This window comes from Ptychodera flava (genome assembly GCF_041260155.1).
Source record: "Ptychodera flava strain L36383 chromosome 23 unlocalized genomic scaffold, AS_Pfla_20210202 Scaffold_23__1_contigs__length_28996876_pilon, whole genome shotgun sequence".
Taxonomy (NCBI): domain Eukaryota; kingdom Metazoa; phylum Hemichordata; class Enteropneusta; family Ptychoderidae; genus Ptychodera; species Ptychodera flava.
The window spans coordinates 11894464-11911874 of NW_027248277.1; the positions used below are offsets into that span (position 1 = coordinate 11894464).

The 17411-nt window shown below is 37.1% G+C and overlaps 3 protein-coding genes across 4 annotated transcripts in view; 2 read left to right on the forward strand and 1 right to left on the reverse strand.

Moving 5' to 3' along the window:
* LOC139124244 (metal cation symporter ZIP14-like) overlaps positions 1-17411 on the forward strand; it is a 30191-nt gene that overhangs the window by 6392 nt on the left and 6388 nt on the right. The window lies entirely within an intron of this gene.
* Positions 3595-12270, forward strand: LOC139124242 (uncharacterized). The gene is made up of 10 exons (XM_070690380.1): positions 3595-4005; positions 5696-5762; positions 5887-5975; positions 6202-6973; positions 7473-7555; positions 7918-8025; positions 8920-9131; positions 9486-9554; positions 10450-10544; positions 11360-12270. Exons 4-10 carry the CDS (start codon positions 6400-6402, stop codon positions 11413-11415), a joined length of 1197 nt encoding a protein of 398 aa, XP_070546481.1. The 5' UTR covers positions 3595-4005; positions 5696-5762; positions 5887-5975; positions 6202-6399; the 3' UTR covers positions 11416-12270.
* On the reverse strand, positions 11907-15426 carry LOC139124243 (uncharacterized). Of its 2 annotated transcripts, none has more exons than XR_011549900.1 (3): positions 15149-15426; positions 14057-14185; positions 11907-13591 (listed from the first exon to the last, which is right to left on the reverse strand). XR_011549900.1 is itself a non-coding variant. In XM_070690381.1 (3 exons), the coding sequence occupies exons 1-3, from the start codon at positions 15351-15353 to the stop codon at positions 13328-13330; spliced, it is 594 nt and encodes a 197-aa protein (XP_070546482.1). In that variant the 5' UTR covers positions 15354-15426; the 3' UTR covers positions 11907-13327. The 2 variants fall into 2 exon arrangements, 1 of the variants encoding a protein (XP_070546482.1); XM_070690381.1 differs by having other exon boundaries at positions 15153-15426.

A 17411-nucleotide genomic window follows, 5' to 3' on the forward strand; every position in this document is an offset into this window, starting at 1 on the left:
CATGAGAATACCAGATTTTGTATAATAGGAAACAGAGCTATCTGAAGTTTTACCTTCATCATCTACCCTGTCAAACAAAGACAAAATATCTGGGTCTTGTGTTGTTCTGCAATGAGATTTGATCTAGAAAATGTCTGACTTTGGTCAGCAGAAGTTTTACTGGAAGTTTCAAATCCACGAGGGATAACGGAATGATCCGTGTCAAACACCTGACTGAGAAAGGTGTCATTTAAGTCAACATCTGTGACATTATTTTTGAGAGTATTTTGATTCTCGGAAGTTTTCTTTGACATGGCTCGAGTAATAGCACATGAAGGAAATAAATCGGGTATCTCTTGTTCAATTGGCTCTGGATCCTGATCTAAACTAGGATTATCAGTCACAAGTGGATTAGTAATGACCTTGTCCCCAGCAAGGTCGTTTCCAAGAAGAAGGTGAATCCCTTCAAAGGCAAAAAAGGCCTAATACCTAAAGTCACAGGTCCAGAAATAAAGTCCGAAGACAAATAGACATTATGGAGAGGAACAGGAATAAAGTCATTGCAATCTACCCCCTTAATAAGAACTTTAGAACCTGAAAATGACTTTTCAGAAAACGGCAGGGTATCTGCCAACAAAAGAGACTGGGAAGCCCGGTATCTCTTAAAATTTTGACAGGGGTAGCGGAAGAAAAATCACTAGAAAGTGATATAAAACCATTATGAATAAATGGCTCGAAAATACCCATAATGCTATCTTGAGAAGAATTGACCTTGACCTCATTAATTGGGGATAAGAGGGATTTAACCTCAGAAAATGTGTTGCACACATTATTAGACTCTAATTGAGTTGATGAAGAAATAAGCCGGTGGGCTTAGATCCACTTTGACCACTTTGACCTTCACGTTTTCTTTTCAATTTGAAACATCTGACATTAAATGGCCGTCTTTCTTGCAATAATTACAAGAAAGTGTACCGAACTGTTTGTCAGAAGGAGATTGAGACTTGGGATCTGATGATGTGGAAGTGTTACTTGAATTTTGTGAACTGTTGTCATTTGATTTCCTACTCTCCTTTGAGAAATTCTTGGATGAAAAGGAGGAGTTAAATTTGCCTGCATTGTTTCTGTAGGAAAAGGACTGGGATGGTTTGCTGAGAAATGAAGATTTGTGGGTCAATGAATAATCATCGGCCAAACGTGCAGCAACCTCCAATGTAACTGCCTTTTGTTCATTGATAAATGTCTTGATGTCACTCCGGATGCACCTTTTAAATTCCTCAATCAAAACGAGCTGTCGTAATTTGTCATAATTCTGACTGACCTTTTCAGAAGAACACCAACGATCAAACAGTTGTTCTTTTGTTCGAGCAAATTCAACATAAGTTTGATCCTTCACCTTCTCACAATCCCTAAATTTCTGACGGTACGCTTCAGGCACCAACTCGTAACCCTTGAGAATTAATTCCTTCACAGAATCATAATTTGAAGCCTGCTCTACTGACAACTGAATGTAAATTTCTCTGGCTTTACCCACCAAAGCACTCTGCAAAAGCATAGACCAGGACTCCTTAGGCCAATTCAGACTCTGAGCAATTTTCTCAAAATGAAGGAAATATTTATCAACATCCTTTTCTTGGAAAGGGGGAACTAACCTGAAATGCTTAGTGATGTCAAAATTGTCTGAGGGAAGAATTTTCCTGACTGTCCAAGCTCTAAACGTCTCATTTCTAATTGCAGTCGTGTTCTGCTAATTCTCTTTCCTTTTCTTTTTCCTCTCTTTCTTTCTCCCTTTGTCTTTCTTCCATTTGCAATTCTTTTTCTTTCTTTCCAATTCCCTCTCTTTCTGTCTTTCTTCCATTTCTAATCTTTCCTGCCTATCTTTCTCTCTCTGTCTTTCTTCCATTTGTAATTCTTTCTCTCTCATTTGTAATTCTAGTTTCTTGATCTCCAAATTTGTCTGCATTTCTAATTCTAATTTTCTGAGTTCAGAGGTAGACTCGGGCTCATAATCTTTTAAGGCAGACTCCTCAAAATGGCCTGATTTAACTAAATGTTTTGCAATCTTGAACTGTATTTCTCGCTTGCGCATAGATCGTTTAACTTCTACCTTAAGGAAATTGGCCAGTGTTATGAGGTCGTCTTTTCTGAGGGAATCAAATGTGTCCTGATCAAGGTCATCCATTTCCTCTGGTTTAAATTCCGCCATGATTAAATTTCGCTGAGTTCACAGTATATAGTAGTTTTGAAAAAGCAGGCAAAATGTTGTCAAACGGCTCAAAATATTCGTCTCCCGGACAAGCCCCCAATTTTGTTACGTGCAGAGAAAACGAACAAAAAGGGTGAACTCAGCAGTTAACGTTTAAACAAAATTTATTACGAAATAAAACTAATTGCTAAGTCAGGGATAGAGTACAAGCTTTAAAGGTGTACAGACTACTTATCTCAGCTGGGACGGCAAAGCTCCAGTCTCAGAGTTGTAACAGTCAGTTGGATGAATGAGCAGTCCTTGCAGGCTTGAAGATGCATAAAGTCCACAGTATAAATCCAGCGTTGGCAGTGAAGGTCTTGAAAAGTCTTGAGAATGACTACTGCTGGAGTTTAGTAACACACAAGAGACACGATCCCAAAAGTCTGACTGGAAGCTGAGCGCGTCCCTTTTATAAAGGCATATAAGAACAATCTAGAACTTTTATTGACATGCTAATTACTGTTCTAAAATTATCTCTCTTACACAACTAATCAACTTTCCAGAACATTCCAAACATGACTAATTGAATTCAAGGTTGTGAGGTCATTAAGGGCAGTGACCTTGAGAATGTTCTAGACTAATTGAACTCAGGTCATGATGAGTGGGGGGAAATGACCTACATAACAATTATATATAATATATATATATATATATATATATATATATATATATATATATATATATATATATATATATATATATATATATATATATATATAGATATAAACATAATCATTCTGTGTTGTAAAGAAATTGTTGTCATACGGTTGTAAGATAGGAACTTTAAAAAAGTTCAATTCTAAAGTTTGAATACAGTACAAATATTTAATATTTATATTCAAGTTCAGAAAGGAAAGAAGGCTACTTCACACATCGGCTTTACCAAGTTTGTTCAATGTTACGATGAATAACAGGATCATTGTTGTTATTTTGTGTGGAATACAAAGCGAGACACCTGTGAATCTATAGTGCTTTGAACCTGGTCATGTGATCTGGGTCCCTGGTAAAGCCGTTTTATGATTGCGTGATTCGTCTTAACGATGTTTCGGAACCAAAATGACGTTCCTTCATCAGTCGCTCTCTTGTTATGTATTTCCTACGCTTGGTTGTGTGATAAAGTCATCTTCCTTCAAAGAGAAGGAGCCAGATTCGTTATTGAGGGAGTTAGTCAGTGTTGACTGACTCCATAGTGAGCGATCCGGTGTGTGGTGTCATAATAAAAATGACCCAGCATCGACCGTGAGTTTCTGGACGAGTATATGGATTTATTTTGAGCTGTATCTTTAAAGGGATATAATCGTCACGTTTGCGGCTGTGTGATATGGGTCCCATACTACGGCGTCGTTGATAAGGTAACAGCTCCCAGCATGCCTCGCGCTTATCCTAACTTTTAAAATGGCGGCTTACCCATCCCGTCCAGTGTTCAAACCACCGAAACTGGTGACAGAGGCCGAAGCGAAAGCCTACAAAACGAGGGACGCAACAAAAGTGTATCTGGGAAGATCTTACCCCAAGTGGATAGATGCGAAATCCGTGAACTATAACCAAGAATCTAACGCTGTGTTTTCATTACATTTACTCGAAATTCATCGCCTATTTTGCCGAGAATGTAATCCTTTACCACATAGTGAACGGGAATGTACATGTTTACCGAGAAGTACGGGCAGGAGATCCATAGGAGAAAACTGGGAAGAAGGTCTCCAATCAACGACATTGATAGCAGCAGGATTAGGACAAGGAATCCAACGTGCAGGAAGTAATATTTCCAACACAGAAAGGTGAGTCTTTCCTGGGACGGTAGCTCTGCGTTTCAGGGCTGTGTGTAGCTGCAGTGTACAGTAGCTCGAGGTTTTGCCATGGTATTTGGGTCGTCCGACCCAAATACCCTGGCAAAACCTCGAGCTACTGTACTGCAACTAGGATGTGTGTTACCGGCGTTATACGGCCTCCTACCACCGAGGAGCTACCTGCGGTTTTGTCTATGGCAATCTGCAGGGTTTTGGTGGGGTGGGAGGCCGTATAACGCCGGTAACACACAGCCCTGCTATGCAGAGCTACTGGGACGGATGTTCACCGTGTACGCGTACACAGACTGCCACAGTGTGTGCGATATTTCTGTGTTCTCCCTCGCTTATGTTGTCGCTCGTAGTTGTGTTGTGTGACATGGACCCGGCATGGATTGCCATGGAACATTGGCTTTGACTGTTCCTTTTTTCAATTCTCCACCACAAAACCACTTCGATACATTTCAACGGTCACAAGCTAGCCGGACGATTTGGCAGACGGCGCTGCCATAGCCGGGCACCGTCACACGCAATATACGCGAAACTTTACATGACTGTTGACACTTTGTGAAATTTACGTGTCAAGAATCCATGTGTATGGCGATGTGGTAATAATCTAATGAAGTACATAATTTCCAATTTGATTTTGAACAAATCGATCAATCAATCAAAACGTGTCCCAAAAAGTTGGACTCAGTCCATTAATATTTCATTTGTTGATTTGTTGTTGTTGTTGTTGTTGTTGTTGTTGTTGTTGACATTATTGGAAATTACTTTGTGCAAGTAAGCTTATATTGTAGAAAAGTGTCTCCGTGTTCAACAGATTACAAAATGACCAGTTATTGTTGACTATTTTTTGTAGTTTTCCTACACCAATTAAAAGCAGGGAATCAGGTAATTGTATGTGCAAAACAGTGTGTGTGTGTGTGTGTGTGTGTGTGTGTATATATATATATATATATATATATATATATATATATATATATATATATATATATATAGTTATATATAGTTATATATTTATATATATAGTTGTAATGTACATTTACATTTGTTTGGAAACAGAGCTCAAATAAAGACTATAAAATTGCCCAGGATAACTCAATTTTGATAATCTACTGTTAGCAATTTTACATATGTTTTGGCAAGTAAAATGTGAGCTTACCAAAATGGCATTTGCAAGAGTCAATTTGAGCCACACAAGAAAATATATAAGAACACATGTAGAGTTGCATATTTTGACTAGCCTATTGATTAGAAAACCAATTTTCATGGCTTTGTAAACAGTAAATGAATACTAAAATTTTTTTTAAACTTTAAAATCTGGATGGTATACATGTATAAATTTATCCTTTTCAATGGAGGATTAATTTGCATGTATTTTGTATATCAGAACTGTTAGCATGCTGTGTAGATCATTTTGATTTTTATGTTTAAAATTTTACAATAATTTCGATCAATTATTTTACCTTTTTTATGGGTATGTACTATACATTCCTGTTTTTTTAATCATAAATAGCACTTTATATTATTAATTAATAATCTAATAATTTGCTTATACTTTTATGGGCAGACTATCGATGTGCTATTTAAAGAGAATTATGGTAATACACATACAACAATGAAATACAATAGAATACTTTGTGTATATTGAACGAATGTCAAATTTTGTTTGTAATTTCAGATTCAAGCTTTCTTCCTCTTGCATCGTCTACTCCTATGCAAGTAAAATCATGTGGACAATCTGTGAGGTACGATACTTGATTTTTTCACTGAAATAAATGTTGCGTTGATATTTCACAGTGATATCATTAGCATCTACTCTTAAATTTCCACTGATATTATAATGTATTTATAATATTTTACTTGTACCAGAATGGCTGTGACAGTGAATCTGAAGACACACATACTGCCAGTGAAGATGAAGACGAAAGAGAGTTTGCTGTCTCTTTCGGAACTCTAGGGTTAGTTACCCTCCTTGGGGTGCTGATACATTTTATTATCTTTTTTCCCTGGATGTAAATGTAAGATAGCTACTCAATGTCAACTTTCCAGGCAAAAATGTTGATTGATCTCTCTGAGTTCCTTTGTAGTCTTTTGAACTTAAAAAATGCACGCTATACTAATTTGCAGTTGTTGTTGTTGATATTGGCTATTAGTAAATTCATACTTATTCAATCATTTCTTCAGAAATGACAAGAACATGTCGCTTGAGGAAGTTGTCTTTGATACAGAACAGTATGGAACAGATGACAATGGTGCTGCAGAAGCTGGAGATGATGTGACCAATGCCATGGATGTAATTATTGCAAAGAAGTGCCTGGCTTTTGTTCCAGCAATACTTAACTTGCTGAAACGTGCCTATGGGGATATGTGTGCTCGGCAGGGATGTCAAAGGAGACTTTATACAGTACAACAACAGTAGGCACTGCACTTACTGTTGTTTGGAGTTGTTCTGCAGGTCATCTTGGTGGAAGATGGCAGTCTCAACCTCGTTTTGATGGCATCTTTGCTGGCAACCTACAAACTGCTGCCTGTATCTTACTGTCTGGGAATAGCTTCAGGAAGATTGAACTGCTCTTTAGGTTTGCCAATATAGCTTGTATCTCTGCCAGTACATTTTTACGGGTACAAAAACTGTATGCAGCTCCCGCCATTCAGAAGTACTGGGAAGCCATGCAGTTGGAGTTAACAGGATCTTTTCATGGACAGAAGGTGGTTCTGTGTGGAGATGGTCGTAATGACTCACCAGGACACTCAGCCCAGTATCTGTCATATAATGTGGGTGACACATCCAAGCAGGTTATTCTCCACACAGAGACTGTTGATGTGCGAGAAGTTAATGGAAAAAGTCCAAATATGGAACGTTTGGGCTTTGACAGATCTATGGATAAGTTGACAGGAATGCTGGACATTGGAGAAATGATAACTGACGCTCATACACAGATAGCAGCAGCCATGCGTAAGTTGTGGTCAATATGTATATTGTTAGTTTGTGACTGCTTTATTTGAAACACCAATTTTCACTGTATAAAGGGAACTATGAGCACACTTTTTATTTGACTGAACACCACACTGTAGTATACACTGTTAGTGTGTGCTCCACATGTCACCTAAATTTCAGTGTAGTGGTGTATGCACACAACCAAACACAAACTTTCTGTAAATGTGTACAAAGTACAAGAATGGTACAAATGGTAATGGACAGATTTCTCTAAACTCTAATCATGCAATCTTTGTCTCTGTATTGCAGTGTAGCTGTTATGCAACAGTCTTCAGACAATTCTGTTTGCAATTATTATGAGCAAAGTGTGTAATTTGATTATCTGCCTAGGGTGTCATAATTCTGGTCTTCAAAATACATGTATTACTTATAGTGTTATACAATAACAGCATTTGTTCATCCACTGAATTATATATGTTATGTTATGTTGACTAAGCATTTTTTTACCAAATTTCAGGACACTGTGAAAAATATTCAGAAATCAAGCATTCTTGGGACATATGGCATGGGGGCAAAAATATTCACAAGAAAATCTTAGAGGTGAGATAGTGTTAGATTTTATTTACATGATAGTGCATTGGCAAACCTACTGGTAATATTGTTCATCAGATGAGTTTATTTTCAGTATTTGATTATCAAATTTAAGTGTAACGTGAAAGAAAACTTATTACACTTTTAACTTGCAGTATTTGTTAGTTTTATAGTATTTGCTAATGAAAGTTGACATTCTGAATGGAAAGTTGCATTTATTACAGCAATAGACTGCTAATAGGTGCAAATAGTCATGAAACTTTTCATTGTAATTTTAGAAATGTAAATGAAAATATTTTGAAAACCAGACTCTTTCTTTCCAAAGTAAAACAAAAAACAAAACTCTTTAACATTGTCTAATTTTTTGGCAGGCATCCAAACAAAGAGCTTGCAAGGATCTACTTCCCTGGGCAAATGCATTGAGGAATCATTTTTGGTATGCTGCAAAGGAATGCAATGGCAGTGAGAGAAAGATGAAGGTATGTTGTTTAATGCTGATTTTGTTTCCTGCAATGACAGGGCTCGAAATTAGCGGTAGTCTCGCGTCCACAGACTACCAACTTTTCTCTGGGGCTACCAAAATCCATTAAATGGTAGCCCAAAGGGACTACCAAAGCCTGGGACATAAAATCCAGTCAGTATTTGGCGTGCCATGTCCGGTCTGTCACTTTAGGACCAGCTAAATGCAGTCAAACCCAGCTGGACAAAGAAAGGCCTGAAGAAGACGACCATGCGGCGGAACTTTACAACAAAGTTTCTATATCTGTACTGCCATACTTGAATGACAGGCACAGGAAGTGATAGCCAATGAAAATGCATTTTGATCATAATATATCAATCACAATTACACAGAATTATATGCCTCCTCCCTACAGACAGCCCATTGTCTATTTTTAGACCTGCTACAATATGTCTCAGTGCTGAGAAGGTCGAATCATTGTCATGACGACTAATCAGAATTTGCATACAACTCTGAGAGTGAATTTTGAGTTGTCAATAGGTCACCAAACTTTTGAGTATCACTAACGTCCATTATACCTGTTTCCTTGGGTATTAAAGGTGTGCAATATTCATAGCAAATGACTAGAAAATTCACTTTATGGGCAGAATCTTGAAAAATAGCTTTTTCTTGTCTGGTTAATGAAAAAAGATATCCCTGAACTAAAGTATGCATGGGCTACCAACCATTGTCACTGGACTAACAACTTCAGAAAATGGTAGTCCACGTGAACTACCAGGGAAAAAAAGTTAATTGCGAGCCCTGAATGATACCCTGCAACAGATACACAGATACCCTGCAACTGGCAGTCCTCAATTTATGTTAATCTTTATAATACGTATGCAAGTTTGCATTTCTTTGTATATTCTTTCAGGCCATTTGGTTTGGCATACTTCACCATGTAGTTGATGAACATGAGTGGATTCTCAATCATGATGGAACATATGGAAAGTGTGGACATGGTCCGCTCAGTGATGGTGAACGAATACCATGGTTGATAAAAGGGTCACCGTCACATGTAGCACTGCGAAAGATTGTAGAAGACAAGCGTCTAATGAAAAATATCCCTTACTATGTCAACTTTCGGTAAAAGTTTATATTTTGTAGTAATGAAAATTTTGTCTATCACTGCAATGAAAATTTTCGAAGTTCAGAACATACATGCCACTTATGCAAGTGTCAAAATTAGTATGCTAAGAAATTTATTTGTTGTGATTTTGCTGTGAAATCAGTATTTGTCATTCCATATCACCAGTATCCATAACAAGCCTGTATCACTTTACCACACAGCTTGATTTACATATACATTTACACAGAAACAGCATTTTATTCAAAAATATACAAGTGAAAAACGATCTTGCTTGTTTTGGTCTAGGATGCGTATGATATTTAGCATTATTACTGCATGCAAATTTTAAATGTATCCTTTTTTTATTTCAGACATACTGGATTCTTAGAATCCTTCCACAGCCATCTTTTGATGTATGCACCAAAGCGCCTTTCATATTCGTAAGTGTTTATTGCTTGTTTTCCTCAAAATTTTAAGTCCAAACTGTTACATTACACTGATATGTAGCGTTCACAGGGTTTAAGCTGTATTGCATGGAACATACTGTTGTTCAGTGGAATATGTCAGTATTGTCAGATGACACAAGATAGTACAAATAATCTTTGGTGAATCATATTACTTTGAATTGCATAGTTATAGAATCTCATGGAAAACACATTCTACCAATACAAGTAAATTCTTTGTTCTGTGTCAAATCAAAATTATGAAAGGTATATGGCCCAGAAGATCAAAGCATACTCTTACACAGCATGAAAACCCAATAATTCAGATAAATTCACATTAATGATTGCCTGCATTATAGTGTAATACACGTGAATTCACATGAATCCACATGAATACAGGCTTGCTGAATACAAAAAATGGATTCCTGACTGTATTCATCTGTATATGCACTCTTCAGCTAAAATACAGGCAATAATCCATGTTAATACAGTAAGTATTATAGGGTTTTCATGCAGTGTTACAGTTCACAATATTTGACAAAGGTTTTAGTTAAGGAATAAAGCTAAGCTGTACTTCCCTATCAAAATTCAGTGTGTGTGGTCATTCTTGGCAGCATAAAAATGTACCTACTTCAGTATTATACACTTTCTACTGTAGTGTGCATGAACACCATTCCACTAGTATATGTGATCATTCCTTTTGATCATGAATTCCGGAAATGTTTTCTACGTACGTTTTTCGGAGACGATGACATTTCCAATGACCTATTGATGGAAATATCATTTATAAGTGGAGATGTTATTTCTATTCTCTTACCACTGTAAGTCTTATTATTGTAATCTCTTATCAGGAATGTAGTATTCACCAATATCCATCTTTACAATGTTTCAGTTTTGTTGGCTACAAAGCACGGACAGTGTTGGCTGCTATAGACTTCAACAAACATGCAAATCGGCAGAAAGAAGTTGCAGTAGATGGACAACAAGGTAATGTACCTGTACACTGTCATTTTCAAGGTTGCCAAAGTTTTTAAAGCTGTAGTGTCTTTGAGTCTTCCAACAAACCCAACTTAGAATGTATTTGTTTAACTGCTCTTGCTGAGTTTGGACATTTTCACATCTGAAAATGAACTCATTCTTCAGCAGTAAACCATGTTCATTGTACATGCATGAGTTTGTTGACAGCTGAATACTATGCACTTTATCTAAGTGTATTGATTGGAAGCAGAAACAACACTCAACACGTGTCTTTTCATTATATGTGTGTTTATGACTTTTTTTCATTTGTGAATTCATTTACATGTTTGTGTTTGGTCATGTATGTGTATGTGTGTCTGGTATTTGTGTTCAAGATATGCATTCAGGTTTGTGCATGATGTGTAATTTTCCTATGACAATTGCTAGCCACTATTGAACCCTCAGGGATGGGGGGTGGGGGCACTCTTGATATTTTCATATGGGGTTGTGCCACCTGAGTTCAATACATATACCCACGTATATTCAAAAAATATGACCCATTGTTGTTAGGAATTTCTTTGATAAATTTGGGGAATTTTCACCTTTATTCTGTTACATGTTAAGGTTTGCCTTTTTATCAAACAATGTTTAGGGGTTTTTGTATGAAAAATCAACCCATAATTAGAGATTTTTTCAGAAAATTGACCCATGTTTAGGGATTTTTTCATGAAAAAGTTACCCATTTGGGTGGCACATACACATACACCTTTTTTATGGGAGTACCCCCCCCTCCCTGAATAGAACCAAGGCAAATCACTGATAAATATCATTACATTCTTTTGCAGGTACTATTGCAAGTATTCAAAGATGTCAAAGAGGTTTTATCCAGTACCTGTGGTAGCCAAAAAGAAGTATGACTACATAAATGACATTCAGCAGCAGATTTTTGAAATGCGCCTTGGAGTAGAAGGTCATTTATCTCAATATGTTCCACCAGCTGAAAATGATCCCTGTCATCTACATACCAGACTGTCAATGATGAACCCTCCAAATATTGCTGACTTAGTAGAGGCTCATAAGAGCAGGTTTGCGAAGTCCACAACATCAGAAGAGTCCGTCTAAAGGAGATCTATCTCAGATACGAAGGAACATCTTGCCTTATACATTGGACATTGGACACTCTCAATAAACACAGATTCAGCAGTTTACTTACATTTGTGAAAATGACACTCACACTTTTGTGCACTAGCAAGGATGCACATGTTGTATAATAGTTTTGTGTGACAGTTTCTGTAGGAAATATTCTATTTTCTTGTCAAGACATTGTCAAAGTTTCTCATCCTGTGTGTTGTTCCTGAACAACAAAAGACAACATAGACAAATAGACAAATGTCAATCTATCATAAAACATGATTTATTCTCATGCATTTGAGCATTGCAGCAGATACACATGCTACATGTTCTTTTCAAAAGGAGTAAAATTCACCAAAATAAACTCAATGTGTTGGCATCATCTGATAATTTCTGTGTTTGATATGACATTGAAACAGTGTTTTGTCAAAAGGACAAAACAGAATGTCAGAATTTTCACAAGTCCATACTAAATGCAGCCAAGTGTTATAGCATGATCTTTTAACAAAACGAAAATCTCTATATGGTATTGAAATACCCTGTTCTTGATCTGTATATGCAACTATATTGGCTATGGAATTTGTTAGTGTTAATTCACTGGTTTGAATAAAAACTAAAAATCTAACTGTTTGTTCACTAATGTCATGGATTTATTACAACAGTGTATCAAAAGCAACATTTATCTTTTTGCACCATAATGTTGATTTTGAACAACCATGTATGACCAGAAGTACCAGGATGTAAGATCAAGAGTGGTTTATGAAATCAAAAGTGACACTCAACCCTAACTGTCACTAAGAGACGTATAACGAAGTACAAAAAGAAAATAAAACAAAATATAATTTTACAACAGCATAGAACTTCCGTTATATATGGCAGCAATGACAATTTTTTAAGGAGAAATGTTGCATACACGGCAGGCAATTGTGCATACATGTATCACTGAAAATAGCTGTAAACATTTTACTCACAAAATATAAAGTGGTAATGGTATAAAGTAAACATTCATTTCAAAATGTCACCACTTTTTGATAAGAAATTTCCAAACAAGCAGTTTTGGAAAGATGAATTTTGATGTACACAGAGTTTACATGTGTCATGAATATGTAGGGACTGCTATCATGTTCTGGGGAATACAAAACTTTAGAGTTGGTGATTTTTTGCCGTGCATGCATGCATGCATATGTACACTGCCACATGTATACATCTTTACATCATACAAATATGCCTGTATCATGCATGTATGCACACATACATGCATGTATGTGTGTAAGTAAAATATGTATGAATGTGGCAGTGTATATACATATGTATGGTGTGTGTACATACATACAACACACACACACAAATATATGCATTCTAATCCTGTACAAACAACTGTTGCAATTTGTAGATATAAACACCCTTTCTTGAAACTTAATGGTCAGTTAATAAATTTGCCCTAGTCTTGTATTTCTCCATCCCTATAGCCAACATATATGTTATTTGGACTTGGAAATTTTCTTCTGATCGCCCAAACACAACATGAAGGGACAACACGGCGGTTCCCAGCACCCAGCCTGCCATGTTGCCAGTAAATATACTGTCGATATGCAAAGTGACGAAAACAGGCGTTGTCTCTCTGATGTTCCTCAGCATATGTGTCTGCATTCCAACGCATTGCCAGTTCCAAGACATTTGCGTCAAGGACAAGGTAGTTGAACAAGCCTTGTTAGTGATGCATCCTTGACTTTGACGTGTAGCGCAGCATTTTTTCTCTGCCTGTGTGGGCATATCCTGACACTGACCACACTTGCACCATGGAGGACTGGAGCCGGGGTTAGGTCCAGGTTGGGAGCCGGGTAAGGTAATTGCTGCTGCAAATCAGCCCATGCTCCAGGCTGTCGCCTTAGCAGTTCTAATGTCAAACATTCCAATTCTTCTTTGGTTTTTTGCTGTACAAATTCCTGAAAGTTTGTAAAATCAAAAAGTTTAACTAAAAAATTTGCCAAATATCAAGATACACTATTGTTTTGATGATTAATGTACATTTTGGTGTGTCATGTTCAAAGTTTAAAAGATTTCCAATCCTTTACCAAAAGTGGCATGGGCATATATTTGAAACTCACATTTTGCAGACAAATTTGTTTTTCTGAGCAAGCAACAAATCAACATTGACACACTTTGCTCTGTCAAAGTCTGGGCAAAACTGCTCTGTTTATTGAGTAACTTGAAATAGTGCTAATACATTTGATAGATGGTTATCAAGGAAAGCAGGCATTTTATCAGGAAATCACAAAATGTAAGAACAAATTATAAAATTCATGAGCACTCTATAATGTGACAAAATTTACACAATGTTGCAAAAATTCAAATTCATATCAAGTATATCAAGCAGTGTTTTATATATATATCAATAATAGGTCAAACACCTTCATTTGTCTTTCATTTTCTTCCATCATTTCTTCTGCTGTTAGATGGTGAGACTCATGACTTTCCCTAGACCTTTTCCGTGATGTGTCAGCTGATCTGTCCTCCTCATCTTCTTCTGATGTTGAGTCCTGCACAAACAATATCATCACAGACTGCATGTAAATGTCATAACACTGTCATTCAGAAAAAAATCATGGGTACATCTGCTGACATTACTTTTAAAATTATAGTAAAGGGCTCATATTTTATTCCTAACTTTGTATTACTTTTCATTGGGAGAAATATCTCCTACGCGAGGGGTTGGTTGTGTTGTTGTTCTTGAAATGGTGTTCCCTCCATGAGATACCACTTCTGATGAACAGTTTAGCATTGACTTTCACTTACATGTATTCAATTTCTCATTGATCAAGTCCCTAAAAGTACTGATTTTTATGCATGTGTCCAGTTGTGGCGTATCTGCCATTAGTCTGTCTGTACAAAACTCAGAAAATACAGAACAAATACAGACATGTTTGCTTTTACGTCCCAAACACTGGTAGCCACAGGCTCTTGACTCAATGCAGGCGAACCGCTAGCCGTCACTGATGCAATAAAATACAAATCAGTGACGACTAGCGGTTCGCCTGCATTGAGTCAAGAGCCTGTGCTGGTAGCAATGGCGCGAGTTTTGTGAAGGGCAATATACCACACAGAACAGCACGGGTCTATAGCTCTGTACTTATCTGGCACATAATCCTACATGATGTTCAAACCCTCTACCTTATTTTCGCTGCACAAATGCAACATCGTGATATGTAAATACAGTCGCTTTCAGGCTGCAAGTCTCCTCTGCCAGCTAGCATACGCACCACACGCTACCGCGGTTTCTGCATTCATTCTCGATCTCATCATGATCTCATAGACAGTTTCAAAGTGGTATAAAGAAAGCGCGTACGTACGCACAGAGGCTTGTAGCCTACCAAACAACTGTATTTTCAGATCTTAGTGCACCCTTTCTAAATAAAACAAGCAAGTTTAGGATCAGGACCCCATAAGAATATAGTGTGCAGACAATAAAAGACACTGAAACAGCAGTGAACTCTAATACTTACTTACGGGCAGTCTATTCACACATGCACGTTTTTTTCCGCAAGTGCAAGCTCTATTGCAGTATTCATCCATGCTTTTGCATGGACATGCACCCCGTCCCCGTTTCCGAGCGCACACTCCTGAACAGTTGCACGACCTTGGCTCATTTACTCTAAGAAGGGCTTCTTCCACCTCCGTCAGTGCGAAGCTTCCATCGGCCGTCGCCATGTTTTAGGAAAATTAATGTTTGTAAACATCAATATACGCGCAGCCGCAAACGTGACGACTATATCCCTTTAAGCATTATTTTTGTTTTTATTTACTTCCAAACTAAAACAACTTCGTGGGAATGTACTCATTGAGGGGTGTTTATACAAGAATACTAAAGTGTCCACGGGGACTGCATGTGCAATTTTGAGCAAGATAAATAATAAACGTTTGCCCAGATGTAAAATGGCGCCCTCACGCGAATGAAGCAAAAACACTATACGTCGTGCATTTAGCATATGAATCTTCACATAAACAACATATCAGTCCAGTATGATGCATAGTGCTGATTTTTTTCCGCTGGGATATCATATGCTTTGATTTTTTGGTAATATTACCAATTTTTAAAAATGGCAGGAATTCAAAATAACGGTTAAAATTTAAACTTATTTAAGTTTTCAGTAGTAGAAGACTATATCTTTAAATCTGTGGACTTTAAAGAAAACCAGAGAAAATAAAGAGGCCTTTTTCAAATCAATGAATATTTAAGAGTTACAGCTACAGGTTCTTTAATGCTCGTTGTGTTAACAGTAACAATTAGTTTGTTTTAAGGACTTAGATCGATTACCTGAACTTTTGGTTTTGTGTCAATTGTTCATGGACTTTGTAATAGATTTTGGGTCGATATTTGTGCCTGCTTTCCAGTGTTTGAAATGCATGTTGTAAACACCCAATCTTATTTATCTGTGTTTAGCCATTCCGAGGTTTCATGGTTCCGGTAACAATATTTGCTGTAGACGGCCTTTTAGATCAATTTAGTTTGAGATGAGTATTGATTGATTTAATTCAAGCCGCCAACTTTAAATTTCGAACAGTAATTTCAAACAGTAGAGACAAATTTAACATAGTATGTGTAACCCCGGTTACGATTGTAAGTCATGTGATTAGGTCTGCTGCGTGTTGTTGAGTGTGATGACACATGTGTGGAATTTCAGCGTCTTCACCCACAATGCATTGCAATGCTCTACTGATTTTTCACTGCTTGAAGACAGCACTTTGGTGTGGATGTACGTTTAGGAATTATTATCCGTTTTACTGCCAAGAAAAAATTCCCAGACAACGTGGTTGGTCTTTTACATGACTATGATTACAGGTATGTGTATTTGAAGCTTTGGTATTGAAAACAATGAACTTTTAAAAGTCTCAAAGTGTGAGACACACCCCTCAAGTTGAAAACGTGGAAAGACCATGTGTTTCCCAATTACCGTGGAAAATTTCTAAGTTGTTATTCTGTAGTTAGTTTGATTCTAGTAGTATTTTATGATAGTAGTGAAGTTTTATTTAACATGTTGAAATTTGAGTTTCTGATTTTGAAGGAAATTTTCTGTGATTCTTAGTTCTTTGTTTCATGGGATTTTTGTACAGTGTGTTTGCTATCATGTTGACTTAGTCTCATCCTGAATGAGATAGTGTAAACAGAAGGAAACGCTTACATAATTGCCATTTGTCTTTTACATGACTATGATTACAGAGGAGATTCAGTTAATGAATTACTGGTAGACTGCGTGTGTTCCTGTGTGTTCCTATTGTGTGGCCCGAGTGAAGAGCCAAGGAGTGCCTGGAATTTGTTCGAGTCAATCATCAACTCGAGTATTGCTACCAGGGTTGGAATAACAAATCCCCCAGGAGGAGCGGCTGGAAGGACTCTGTGTGTGTAACGTAGTTTCCTATTGGATAGACTGTCATCGTCATAGCAACAGGACGGACATTGACCTACAAGAAGCCATTGTACAGCCATATGAACAATAGCTAAGTGAATGAACCCTAGACAACAGCCATTTTAGAATTATCTGGAACTTTATTATGGTGGATGAACTTTAGATTTTGCGCCTGGAAATTATTTTCCAGTAATACTGCTATCAGTTTTAATCATTGTAGACCCTTGTTTTTATTCTTTGTTATTATTATTAGTAGTAGTAGTAGAGATTTTAGTGTAGTGAAATAAACCTTAATATAAACTGCAACGCAAATTGTACGATAGTCATTCTTTCCTGGTTGTTTATTGTGTGATATGAACCT